This window comes from Gossypium raimondii, chromosome 10 (genome assembly GCF_025698545.1).
Source record: "Gossypium raimondii isolate GPD5lz chromosome 10, ASM2569854v1, whole genome shotgun sequence".
Classification (NCBI taxonomy): domain Eukaryota; kingdom Viridiplantae; phylum Streptophyta; class Magnoliopsida; order Malvales; family Malvaceae; genus Gossypium; species Gossypium raimondii.
The window spans coordinates 36722085-36736010 of record NC_068574.1 but is presented as its reverse complement, the minus strand read 5'-3'; the positions used below and the strand labels follow the sequence as shown (position 1 = coordinate 36736010).

The window sequence follows — 13926 nt, the reverse complement described above, 5'->3', positions numbered from 1 at the left end:
CATGAAGAGCTTTCTTTCATAGAAAGCAAATATACCAGATTCTAAGTTATAATACCAAAAAAAATATGTTGGGCTGTAATTGTATGTCATGCTTCTGGTTGAACATGGCAGCCGTCTGCCCAAAACCAGCACGAATCCCTAAGCTTCGACCATGGCAGAGATGCTCAAGGCTTGTCAAGGAGCAGGGAACAATATTTTACATTATATGGAGATGTACAGTGCTGCTTTTACGTTGGGAGGAGCAAAGTTTAGAAGCTTAGCTGGAATATTTAGAATCCTTGTAAATTTGCAGGTTTGTTAGCTAGGGTTAGGTCTTCACAGTGCAAAGCTCAAACTACTTTTTTATTTTAATTTCATGGAATCAACTAGGATTATATGCCTAAAGTTTTGTTTGCTTCTATTGCCGACTGGGTTATTCGGGGGGTTATAAAGTAGTGCACTTATATGACTGACTGCTTCTAAGGGCCAGCGATCAGGCAAAATGCTTGGGTAGAACGTTTAGTATAAAATTTAGTATTTTTAGAGTAAAGTGTTGCTTTTAACCTCGAATGCTATTTTCCAACTCTCCTATATGCCTCAACTGATTGTTGGTATCACGTTTGCAAATAATGCAGTTATATCATATCAGATCCCATGAAAAATGTACGGTGATTGAATCATATTTTGCTTCCCTGACTCAAGAATTCCTCCCGAGGCTTTCTTTAACTGTGCAGCTCTTCAGATTTAACATGAGCGATTCGAACAATCACCCTCAAAAGTACATAAAATTCAAAGCACCCATTATATATATATAGATATATATATGCGCACTGTACTCTTAGAGATAACGAACATGATCAAAGACTGAATTACTTGCTCAAACTTGAAATCTCACCTAATATTAATAAGGATTTAATATAATAACGTTAAACCCAAAAGTACATTTAAATAAACAAAATTAAGTAAATTTAAAATATGAATCAACCTTTAATTTTAATATTCAATACCCAGGCTCAATACAATCCAACCTGTTTGCTAATTTTATATTTTATTTCATTTTTATTTTTATGTAATTTATATAATATAAATATTAAATTTATAAAATGAAGTGAATTCCACATATAAATTTATAAAATTCAAGTTATTAAATTTTAAATTAAAATAACGTCTTCTTTAAAAAAAATTTAAATCAATTTGAAATTTATATTTTAAGCCAGACTGAGCTTAAACAAGAGTTGTAAGAATTCCACATATAACCCTGACCTCAACCCATTCCGATCTGACCCTTAGAATATAGGAGATTGGTAGAGTTAATAATCTTTCCCAAGGACTATAGTTGACACCGAAGAACACAAGTCCTGAAAACAGTTAAATATGTTTCACCACTGCCATCAACTTGATCTTATCTTTGAAGTTCAGGCAAAGCAGAAAATTCAAATAGATAATTTTATGGCTTGAAGAAGCAGTTCACGAATTGAAATACAAAGATTATAACAAAGCTGCTTCAATGGGGTTTTCCCGATTTAATCTAGCTTCCATTCCCCAGCTGTAGGCTAGTTAACTAATTGTTTCTTTCAAGAGGAAAGTTACACCAAAAACTTGAATCAAATCTATCCCCACAAAATCATGGTTCAATTCCATATTTCTTGACCCAAAATGAAAAATATAGTATGTTTGGAAGTTTTAATCACATTTTTCCTTATATATAGAGAGAGAAAGCCATTATGCACAAGGGCAAAAAATCATCAAGACACAAAGGAATCATGTCAATGAACCCACCCCTCATCGCTGGCATTAATCCAAACAATTATATACTTGTTTCATCTCTTTTTCTCTCAGCAGGTGTACCTTGAAACCTAGTAGAGGAGTGAACCATCCTAGGCAGGTTTCTTCGTGGCTTGACCTTTGCTTTGGACCCCCTGGATGAAATTATAAACAGAAGAAACACCAATACTCAAACTCCAACTTGGAGAACTCATTAGGTAGTCTTATAGAATTAAAATTACTTGGAGATGCAGTTTTTGTACTAGTCCTCATCTGTGGTGTGATGATCATCTCTCACTGAACCTAATACCACCTTATAAAAGTGCACTAAGGGTGTGCTAGATTGAGTGAAAAAGTGAAATGAAGGGTGGAGAAAGTAGACAAGTGAAGAAAGTACATTTTGAGTGTGCTTGATAGGGAAGAAAAATGAGAGGAAAGAAAATAGGATAGATGCGTATGCTAGATCAAAATTATACATTTTTCAAATGTTTTATTTTATTTTCTTTCATTTTTCAACTCTACCAAGCAATGGAGGGAAAGAAAATACTTCTTTATATTTTTCCATCTTTCCTACCAAGCACACCTATGGAAAGAAAATTTATATTCTCCATCATTTTAGTTTTCTACCCCTTAATTTTTCATCCTTCCAATTTTTTTTCTACTCTACCAAGCAAAACCTAAAAGAATTTGGACAAAATTTTAAGCTCTAAATCTTGTCCATCTCTAAAAAAATTGTGCATATTCCAATACTAACCATTAAAGCTAGAGAAGCTAGTGATTATGAAGCAGTATACAACTTTTGTAGTACCTTACGATGTGTTTTCTCTGTACTTATAAGCTATTAATTTTTTTATTTAAAAAAGTCTTTCATTTATATTTTCTTTGTTTTTTTAGTCAGAGCACGCAAAGGAAAACATTAATGCTTTGTTATTTTATAAATAAATCCGAAACCTTCTTTTTCTTTTTCTATTAAGTTCAAAAGCTTTTGATGTTTCACAAGTAGTTTCAAATCTTTTGAAGATGCAAGTGACTCTGAACAGATTAAGCAGATCCATCCGTGACAGACGAAAAAAAAGGAAGAAAATGCTAAAAGTAACATTTCCTTACCACTCCCTTCTGACCAGTTAGCCTCCTACTTGATGGTGCACGTGCCACTGATGAAGCAGCTGCAGCTGCAGCAACACGGATTCTACAAAATAGATGATATGGAATCCATTCTTATTTTTCATATTCTTTTAGAAGATAATTGAATGAATATTGAAGTTCTAACAGTCCAATACCTTTTATGCACGTCAACATATTCATCGGTTTCATCCACTATCTCCTCCTGTGTTAGTAACAAATCAGTAGCAATACTAAACCCTTTAAAGATGATACAGTTCAGACTAAGAAAAGATTTATTTCAAAGAATTTACTTTATTATGGATGAATGAATAAATTATTCATTTACTGTAAATTAATATTTATTAATTGATAAGGAATTTACCATATACACTTTATGTTATCATCTTCTTTTAGATAGATGACATATGAATAAACAACACTAGATATAGTAGTGGAATCACCTACAAATGAAAAATTATTGAGAAGGTCATGAATATGCCCATTGAAAACAATAAAATCCAAAGGACAACAGTGTTTTTACTAACTGTTTCTTCAGAAGAAATATTTCAAGCAAGTCACCTTAAAAAACTATTGTGTTATAATCAAAAGAATGCATAGAGTATTGTGTGTGCAATGCAAAAACTTAAGGACGAAGTTTGGTTTGGTTTAGGTACAAAGAAAATACAAACTTTAGATGAATATTTTAAGGGGAAGAGGAAGAAGAATTAAAAGTAGTTGTTAAGAAAAACTTCTTTATGGTAACCTCATATATATATTCTCTTTTTTTCAGGATTATGAATTTATTTCTTAGGCCTCAAGAATTATTAAAATTATTATGATATGCATTTAGCAATTAGTTATTTTAATACATTGGTTGAAGACTGGGATTTTATTGATTAAACAAGATTACTAATATATTGATCATTCATTTATTGAGGTTTTACTGTAATTTACCTGCAATAATTCTTCGAAAACATCTTCTAAGGTGATAATACCAATCACTTCACCATCTTCAATGTCCTCTGATGTGACAGACAATCCATATGTTACAGCATCTAGCCTGCTTGTATTGGTAGGTCTTGACAACTTACCAACGTCAACTACAATGCTCTCTGGCTTCTCATCCAGCTTGGATAGCAGAGGAGTAGTCAGCTGGGTATCTGCACTGGAGACTTTGTTTTCTTCAGACTTCAGTCCGTCAACAGTCAGAGGAAGGTTCTTATTTTTTCCTTTAGCCTTCACAACAGCTGCCATATGACTGCTGCCCTTTTGAAACTCATTCAGAATATCATAGAGAGGCATATCAGCTGGAACCCTGTCAAACATCCCATGCATGAACTCTAAACTAGCAGGATATTTTAAGCTTATACAGAAATCATAACCATGTTTATCAATAATTAAGAAACCTTGGAATTCTTCGGATGGAAACAGCACTGACAGGTGTCTCAGTTTCAGGGCGTACAGTGAGAAGGCTTTTCACCTTATTCCAATTTCCAAAAAGGATTTCAAATGCAGAATAAGCAAAATGACCGACAAGATCAGCAAAGCTTTAGACCCGAATGCACGACTGCCATGAGACTTCATTAAATTTTAAGATAAACACATACCAGCAGAAGTCCAATAATATTTTTGGGATTCCCTGAGTAGACAGGGACTCGGCTATGACCACGAGCGAGGATCTTACCCATTGCCTCCCTGGAGTAATTCATTCAAGATTAAAGATGAGAGAGAGAGATAATGAGAAACTTATTACATTAATTCTTTTAGCATTTCAAGTTTCAACTAAGATTAAGGATACAACAAAAAAGGAATAGATGCAGCAGTTATATTGCTAGACTTCATTGACACATATAAAAGCATTATGATAGAAACTAATTATATAGACGCGTTAATCAATAGGCATCAGTTAATAAGTAGTTATAAATTGCTCATTCACTTAGAAAGTATAGGAAAAGCGGAAGAAAGTTTTAACATATTTATCTCTTTTTATGACAGATCTGGAAGAGGGAATTAGTTGTAAAAGTACAAACTTTAGCACTTAAGATGATTAAAGTATTAATCCTTATATCAAACTACAATATGAATTGAGGAGAAATATTACCAGTCCAACTTTGAATTGACATCTAAAGAGAAAGTTGATTCTATAGGTGTCATAGCCTCATCAGCAGTCTGTCCATTTATCATAACAGAACAGGAAAAATTAGTTTAAGACACCAAGGAAAATGAAGAAATTGTTTCAATACCGATCCTAGTAAAGTCACATGACAGAAAGAAATGAGTATGCAAAATCTAAATCTTATGTTAATTTATAATATTTCACTTCTGCACAGAAAGTGACCATTACAACAGTAGCAGTCCTCAACCATATCATCTTTGTAGAAGAAGACTAAAAGCTATCAATAAAGTTACTTTTATTGTGATGCATACCTTTTCAGTCAAATCTAGTGCTCCACTAATAATTGTTGTTTCATCATGTGTGAGCTCACCTCCTTTTCCAGCCTAAAAAGTTAAATCAAGAAAGAAATCTTCATAGTGAGAAAAAGAAATGAATGTAATTGTTATCTTCTGCTATTTATAAGATTCTTCAAAAATTAGCAAACTTCTGCTAAGGGGTTACTATGTAATGTGCAGCGACATCAAATTGATTTACCTCCTGGCTATGGATGGAGACAAGGGCTTTTAGTTGAGCCCGCCTAAATAGTGCTTCATTATGCCCCAGTACCCAATCCAGAACCTGGAAAACATATATAACTTCAGTGCTTTATCCGTTCTAATGGCCTGTTAAACCACCAAATGAGAAGACAAAACTGTATAGGCACTAGTGTTGTATAGGCATGTGCCCAGGCATTGCACCTTAGTGTCACACACAAAAGTGCCTCAAACCCTTTCAGCAAGGTGCATTTGATCAGGCACATGCTTATTGCACCTAGGCAGTCTTTTTGGTAAGGTGATAAGCACAAAAAAGCCCGCCTGATTGAAGTTCTATTTTATTTCTTCTATTTTTTACTTTTTTATGCTATACCATTACCGTTAAGAAATAGAACAATATCGAACTATCATTCCATTATAGTCTTTGGTCAAAAAAGTTAACAATATTTAAAAATAAAATAAAAACAAGTGGCACCACCAATCATTGAGAACGTGCCCCATGCCATTCCTTTATACATGGCATTTGAAGTCAAGGTATCCATTAAAAAACTACTCAAAATTCAAAAATATATATAATATCTAAAATATATAAAAATTCAAAAAATATACAAATTTATTAAGTTCAAAAGTTCAATTTTTAAAATATATAAATTATTTAAAAATAAAAAATTTATAAAGACATTATACAATACATAAAAACACAAATATATATAAACTCGAAAAACATAAAAATTCAAAAATATATAAAATTCATGAAATTAATTTTTTTAAAATTATAATATATTAATTATATAAAATAAAAAAAATAAAACATTATATAAAATATAGATAATTCAAAAAAAGGAAAAAGGAAATTCTAGTATTTAAAAATATATATATTAAAACAGTCAACAATCAATGGTTGATCAACACCAGTCAACGATCAGTCAACGGCCAATCAACAGTTTGCTTTGGTTGCATTTTCACGGTTCTCCTAACTACCATTGGCCACACATGCCTGCTTTCCTTCTTTAAAACTTTGTGGTTTGTTGTGTAATTTCCAGCACTTGTCTCTGGTGTGGCAGTTCTTCCAGCAAGTGCAGAACAATGAATCCTAGTTAATAATCTTGGATCCAGTCTATTGTTGCAGCTCCTTGTTTCCATTGGCCTTCTAGATTAAGGCTGAACCATCACTTCCCTAGTCCTCCAACGTAAGACCTCTTCATCCTTCCTCCACTCTTATAATTGAGATAACTTCATTTAAGGGTAGCAGATCCTCATTTCCTAAAATCTGCACCCTTACAAGGTCAAATTCAATGTTCAAGCCCTTCAGGAATTCATAGATGTGCTCCTCCTCTATGAATCTTTTCAACATGGCAGCATCTTCAACACACTTCATCTGGATGCACTGCAGGAGCTGATGCAGTTCCTGTCATGGTCCTTGTAGCAAATGAGCATATTCCATGACGGAACATGCTCCTTGTTTGGTCGCTGATATTTTGGTCTTCAGCTCAAAAATTTCTTGAAGCATTGCTAGCCTTTGAATAGGTCAAATGTATTGCATCCCAAATATCCTTAGTCATGTTCAGGAACATCATGATGTCAATTTCTGGAATCATTGAATTCCAAAGCCAAGACATTATAATGGAACCTTGTTCATCCCAGGCTTCAAATCCAGGGTCTTCTGTTGAAGGACAAGTGCCAAGCAAATGGACTTAAGCCAGAAATTTCCAAACCAGTTCGTATCTTGGGCACTTGTCATTTGCTGGAAAATCTCCCTCGAAGATCTTATGATACATAAGAGAAGACCCTGGATTTGGTAAAACACATAACTTCATAGGCCAGACACTTGTGAAAAGGACAGGTGTTAAAACTGTGCCTATTCATGGGGTTGATGTGTCTATGGCAAATGAAGAGTTTATGCATGTTTGAGACTTATGCAAGGAGGTTCAATGGGAGGCTTGAGTGGTACAACTAACTAATATTGGTGTGATATCTCTCAATAGATGTGATGTAGTCCATGGTGGGCAACGGTTAAGAAATCTAGGACCTATTATTTGGGATTTCCATAAGCTGATCATGCAGTTTTCTGCAGCTGACAGTGGGTAACATTTCATAGCCTCAACGATGAAACTGTGGACTTAGTTAATGCCAAGCAGCTAGCAAGTATGCCCACTTATCCCATGCGGACTTAGACCTTGCTGTTGACTAATGAGCGTCACGAAAGGTTGCCTTCTCAAAATGATAAGGCCTTGATTGATGCTCTCCCTGCATTTGAAGACATTGCTATGACAATACTCAATACTCTTTAACACCCCTAAGGTTTGCCCCCTAAGAGGTTTACTAATCATAAGATTCCTCTTATCGATGAGTTCAAGACATTCAAGATTAAACTTTATAGATAACCCTTAATTCAAAAGGATGCAATTGTGACGGTAGTGGCTGAAATGAAGGCTTCTAGAATTGTTCGGATAGCACCAACTTATTCGCGTCTCCAGTGATATTGGTTAAAAAACGACTCCTAAAAGATGTGTAAAGCCATTTTACCACTATTCGTCAAATTATCTACACATGATTATGTAAAGCCATTTTACCCCAAATTACCAAAGAATCCCTGACTTCAATACCCCAAGAAGCTAAGAAAGAGGATTTCCACCAACTTTCTATAGTTTAAAAAGGCTCTGTTTCTCATTGCTTTTCAAAAGTGCTTTTAGAGCCATAAGCGATGTTAAAAAAACAACTTTTGAAACCAAAAGTGCTTTTAAACCCAAAAGCACATGCAGTGATTTTAGCTTTTGCTTTTGGGAAAAGTACTTTTGGAGCCAAATGACATTTTTAACCCTTATTTATAATCCAATATATTTTATTTAATATTTGTATTGTGTATATAATTATTTTCCTATTGAAATTTATTCCAAATATATAACATTATATATTTAGATTTAAAATGTTTGTATTTTAATAATATTTAAAATGTAGATTATATATTCAAATTAAATTTTAGGAATAATTAATATTAATTGCTTGCAAATATTTAAAATTTATATTTCATATATTAAAATATTAATAATGAGTTACAATAGATTTTTTTTTTATATTCTTACTAAAATATCACAATATTAACGAATTTGAACATTATTTAAATGCATATTTTTACTTCACAACATCATGTCTAAAATGAACATTTTATTTTTCAAAAGCACTTTTGGAGAGCAATACTAAACAACATAAACTTTAAATCCAACTTTTCATAAGCAATGAGAAACTGGCTCTAAGTCCCACGGATTTGTTTTACAGGCCATCGGCCAATTAGCAACAACATAATACTCGAATCTAGCAAACATGGTTCAACTACTCATAAAACCGTCTTATTGAGTAAACAGACAAGACTAACTACTAAAAGGTTCACAAAATCTACTCCATTGCCCATAGCATCTAGCATAAATTAGGACTTTTATGAAAGTTTCAAGAATCAACAGGACTTTTCCCAATATGGGGATTAAAAGAGTGCACCTCATGTAATGGCCTTTGAACTTACCTTTCCAATGGGATAAGCTATTGGATAGCAAATAATCATTAAAATCCACACAAGACCTGCAAGGTTTGCACCTACAGCAAGTCCATATCTTGTGCATATTGCTTGTGGAATAACCTAAAAAGTAAAACGAAACTCTTTTTGGTCAAGGATTCAAAGGTTGAAAGTCAAGCTTAAATAATACAAAAGCTGAACAACCTACCTCACCAAAAGCTAGAACAAAAGTCACAGAAAGTATGATAGCCACATATTGATTGAAAAGCTTATCCAAGTATATAGGGAGGGCCTGCAAGTAATAAATATATCATGCAAGTCAAAGAAAGCCAACCTTCTTTCAAACATTCTCCAAATATGTAATGCAAAGAAAATTTCAAGTCACAAAGCAACTTTGTTATGCCCATTAGATAGCCTCAACCCCCACAGCAAGCATAAATAAAGCAACAATTTAAAACATCCTCCGATTATGCAATACATAGAAAATTTCAAGTAATATTAAATGGTCACAAAGCAACTACGTTATGCTCATTAGATAGCCTCAACCCCCACAGCAAGCATAAATAAAGCAATTTAAAGTTTCTAACAAACTACTTGCGGACATGCTGTGAATCAGTTAAATGACACCGTCTGAACTTCCACAGCTAGTTAACCAATAATGGGGAACTACCTAAAATCTTACTCAATATGATATACAAAAGGCTTAGGGAAGAAATCAGCTAATAACTCTAGGTTAAATACTTCTTTGTAATTAGAGCTGAATTGCCTACTTAACAGAATCAAAACTTCATTCGTATAATAAGATAAAGGCAAAAAAGTACATGGTGATGGGTTCGGCAGTCATTCCCAGATGCAAAGTTCCTACAAACTTGAATGTAAGAAACAGTATTATCAACAAGCCATATTACTAGGACCTCACTAATCAACTGAAAACTTCAGTTTGCTATCTCAGAAATTCATCGGAAAATCAGTTTTCTAGCAAATGTAATTCCAATCAAACATTGCTTATTCAAAAACTTTGAACGGTCCTTGTGCAATTTTCTATGGGATCAAAAAACACATAAACAATCACGATAGTTTCACTCAAATTCATATCAAATTGAACCGAAAAAGTTGTTAAATAAGCTTTTACCTCCATAGCAGCAGCATTGCAAAGAAGCAAAGTCACCAAAAGCTGATGCTGTTTTTGAACTACCGGCAAAATAGCAGCTAAAAACCCAAAGATATTTTAAAAAACAGACCAAGTTTCACACTAAATAATAATCGAATTTCAATCATTCCTTCACAACTATTCCAAATCAGAACCAAAAAAAAATCTACCCGCTTGTTTTTTCTCGGTGGAAGTGCCGCTCCTTTGAAGAATTTCGAGTTCGACGAGACCAAGCGACATCAGTCCGAGGGTGAGACCCGACATCATCCCTGCGAAAAGTACTAAAAAACAAGAAATCCCGGCGTAGATAAACCACCATGGAGATCCGAACGGAATCCCTTCTCCGACGGATTCACTGACCGAGGCCGCCGTGTTAAATAGCATCCTCGCCGCCAAAACCGCATTTATCGGATGCATCGTTGCTTTTTCAACTTTAAATTACAGGAGTCCAAGAAAGAGAAATGAGAGACAAAGGTTGCTTTCTTCTGCTCCTTTTGAGGTCTGTGTAATATACTGACCAAGCAAGTCCGTGAATTGAGTGAGGACACGTGATGGGTCTTAAGGTTTTGCTACGGTGTCCTCGCGAGCACCTGTGCACCGAAACGACAGCAATGATTTTAGGTAGCCAACTACACGTGGCAGAAAATTGTCGCCGTGATCTTCAGATGGTTTTGCTCAAAAGTAGAAAATAAGACTTCGTTTCTTTTAAAATATTTTATGTTTTTATTTTTAACAAAATATATATTCTTTTTTTTTTATTTGGGAAGTTAAAAATATATATTTAGGGAATAGAAACAAAATTTATTTTTAATAAAAAAATATAAAACATATTAATAAAAGGAAAGTATTTGGTACATTAGTAGTAGAGTTGCCCATGGGTGGGGTTGGACCAAGTAAAAAATTTATAGCACGTTTGGTTCGCTGTAATGGAATAGAAGCGTAATGGAATAGAGGCGTAATAGGTAATTCTTTTGTTTGGTTGAATGTAATGAAATAGATGCGTAATGGTATTCTTGTGTTTAGTTGAATGGAATAGAGGTGTAATAGTACAAGGAAAAAAGTTAAAATGACTAGAATACCCTTAGCAGAATTTTTTTAAGGTAGATAATTATTGTTATTGTTATTAAATTTTAATAAGATTATTAATATAAATAATAAATAATTTAATCATATTTTAACATAATTGTTATAGAATATAATTTAATAAAATATATAATTTAATAAAATTGTTAATAAATATTCTTATATGAATTTACTAATAAAATCATAATATATAATACTAAAATATAATTTAAAATAATTATTATTAAATATAATTTAATAATAATATATAATTTAATAAAATTCTTATTCTTATATGAATTTACTAAAATCATAATATATAATACTATAAAATATAATTTAAATAATTATTATTAAATATAATTTATAATCTACTTTATTATTATTAAACGCAATACATATTTAATGTGCTAAAATATCATTTGTGGAACAAATAATTTAATTATTCTACAATAAAAAATATTAATGATAATAAATAACTTTAGAATTGTATTTTGCATAAACATAATAACAATTGAATATTAACAAAAGGTTAAATGAGATTCATGAAATTCTATGTCACAATCCATATGTTATACGGTTTTGCCACATCAAAAGTTAGAACATTGTATATGACATACCATCCCAAATATTACAAATGAAAAAGTTACGAAAATGTCATCAACAAAACCATAAATTTTAATGGTCGAAGAAATCTTGACCCATTCCAACCGTACATCAGAAGGTAAACTAAAGAAAACTACCAGTTGAGTTGGATGATCTGGAATTTTACTTAATGCTTGAAACCGTTCATCAACAGTTAAACCTTCTATTTCACATAAGGTTGGATATAAATTTGCCGCTTTTTCTTGGATGCCCTGGTGAACTACCACATCGGAGGCAATACTCCTCTTGATTTGTTCGCCAATTGCCGCATGTTTTCGACCAATAAAGTGGCAAGATCATTAATCGAAGAAGAAAAATGACCAGTTGCATCAGAATTCTTTTTTTTCCTCTTTGAAGATGAGGAACCCCCTTGGTTTTTGTCTGTTTGCGGCTCCGTGGCAGAAACATCCATGTCATTGAAAGAGACATTAGCATCGCAATCATAGTATTCGTTTCTGTCTTCATTAATATCTGCAGAAGGTACATCCTCAGCATTTATTTCTTCAAGAACGTCAGCGGCTGTTTGAGCGTCTTTCCCAGTCGCTCGATCTTTTGCGTATATAGCAGTAAGTTGGTCGTAGTAAGGGAAACTACGATGTTTGAACTGACCGGCTCTTTATGACTCTATAAAAACGAGGAAATCATATTAGTTATAAGTTTGGTAAGAATAGGATAATAAAGAGTTGAACTCATTCTTACCTTTAAATAAGAGTCCCAAACCGCATCTTCAGCAACAATGACCTGCCTATGGTCATCCCAACCAAAACCGCTATTGTTTTGGCCATTAAGCATGTCATACACTATTAACCAATCTCTTTTCAGTAACCTAATCCTTGACTCGATATTAGGTCTTGCCTTCAACATCGCGTTGGGTAAAGCCTTCTCTAACATTTTTTCTAACTCGTTTAAGTAACCGGCTTTGAACCCCGTATCAGCGTTAAATGTCCCAACATTGTGCAAGTCCACCATGCAGGAAACTAGTGCTGCATCTTCTTCTGGAACCCATTTCCTTTTGGTTCCTCGAGATGATTGCGAAGGAACAATTGATTCTGGAACACCTAACATAATTATATTAAGAAAAAAAACAAATTTAAAATTAAGTAAACAAATATTAAAAATGCTCAAAATTTCTACAAAATCAAAAATGAGATATAATTAGAAAAGAAACAGGTGTGTATAACATTGGATTTAAGGGAATCTAAACTCTATACGCAGTACATTGCAACAAAGAGTAACTTCAACAACACAGATGTGTATAAAAACAAGGCTATTCAATAGAATAGGGTACCATAAAAGAGACTAACAGGCATTGATTAAATAAAAAACTTACACATACTTGAACAACTAATGATGTAGTTTAACCAAAATAAATTGGGAGTAAAAAAGTACATGGATACAGCCATGGGTAATGTCAAAACTCAAAACAGCACACCATATTCCTTTCTTTCCCTTCTTCCTTAACTAGCGGCCCTTATCTTTCACTTTTCAGGTTTGGTCTTTCCTGCCTACTTCTTTCTTTTTCGATCCCTTTTTTTTCTTTTTTTTCTTTTTTTGAGGTTTTTTATATGTTTTGGGTTCTTTTCTAGAAATAGGGTACCACAAAAGATACTAACAGGGAAAAAAAGGTGCCAAATTATCTAGAAATAGTACAATACGCCATGTAAATATTCTCTGAATGGTTACTGCTTGCTTAAGACTAAATAAGGTTGATTCAGCTGGATAATAGATAGCTAATAACTAAATATGTAAAACAAAATTACATCTCTTCAAATCATTCCAATTAATAAACAACAATACAATTTCAATCATTAAATGAGGAACAAAATGAGCACCATCATTAAGCAACAAAATCCAGAAGGTAAACAAAATAATGAGCAAAATGAGCACCATAATTTGCAGCGTACGGAACAAAATGAGGAGCAACAAAACAGAGAAACATTGGATTCCCAATATGCAAATCTAGAAGGTAAATAAAGAGCATCATCATTTAAGGATTTCCAATTTACCTTGATTGAATTGGAAAGCTTTTCTTGAGGGTTTATTTGGAGATACTTGGGATTGATAT

The 13926-nt window shown here is 33.1% G+C and overlaps 2 protein-coding genes across 4 annotated transcripts; both read right to left on the bottom strand.

The window, feature by feature from the left end:
- Window positions 1-1393: 1393 nt before the first annotated feature.
- Window positions 1394-10651, bottom strand: LOC105776725 (DUF21 domain-containing protein At4g14240). Of its 3 annotated transcripts, none has more exons than XM_052622743.1 (14): window positions 10325-10627; window positions 10137-10213; window positions 9826-9872; window positions 9213-9296; window positions 9014-9127; window positions 5498-5581; window positions 5275-5346; window positions 4949-5016; window positions 4455-4542; window positions 4254-4327; window positions 3802-4162; window positions 3024-3070; window positions 2851-2932; window positions 1394-1898 (listed from the first exon to the last, which is right to left on the bottom strand). In XM_052622743.1, exons 1-14 carry the CDS (start codon window positions 10471-10473, stop codon window positions 1857-1859), a joined length of 1389 nt encoding a protein of 462 aa, XP_052478703.1. In that variant the 5' UTR covers window positions 10474-10627; the 3' UTR covers window positions 1394-1856. The 3 variants fall into 3 exon arrangements, 2 of the variants coding, with proteins under 2 accessions (XP_052478703.1, XP_012455042.1); XR_001128071.2 differs by lacking the exon at window positions 9826-9872 and adding an exon at window positions 3230-3308 and having other exon boundaries at window positions 1822-1898; window positions 10325-10651; XM_012599588.2 differs by lacking the exon at window positions 9826-9872 and having other exon boundaries at window positions 10325-10649.
- A 1430-nt stretch (window positions 10652-12081) lies between these two features.
- LOC128033960 (uncharacterized) lies at window positions 12082-12926 on the bottom strand. The gene is made up of 2 exons (XM_052622459.1): window positions 12561-12926; window positions 12082-12465 (listed from the first exon to the last, which is right to left on the bottom strand). Exons 1-2 carry the CDS (start codon window positions 12924-12926, stop codon window positions 12082-12084), a joined length of 750 nt encoding a protein of 249 aa, XP_052478419.1.
- Between the last annotated feature and the right edge of the window lie 1000 nt (window positions 12927-13926).

Bases quoted from the DNA above. Each gene is read 5' to 3' on its own strand.
- LOC128033960 (XM_052622459.1), bottom strand. From the start codon at position 12,926: ATGTTAGGTGTTCCAGAATCAATTGTTCCTTCGCAATCATCTCGAGGA. The intron at 12,466-12,560 runs GTAAGAATGAGT...AGAGCCGGTCAG, and splicing joins TTTGGGACTCTTATTTAAAG to TTCAAACATCGTAGTTTCCC.
- LOC105776725 (XM_012599588.2), bottom strand. From the start codon at position 10,571: ATGCATCCGATAAATGCGGTTTTGGCGGCGAGGATGCTATTTAACACG. The intron at 3,071-3,801 runs GTAAATTACAGT...TTACTAACACAG, and splicing joins TTTTCGAAGAATTATTGCAG to GAGGAGATAGTGGATGAAAC. The intron at 1,899-2,850 runs GTAAGGAAATGT...AATTTCATCCAG, and splicing joins TAACTGGTCAGAAGGGAGTG to GGGGTCCAAAGCAAAGGTCA.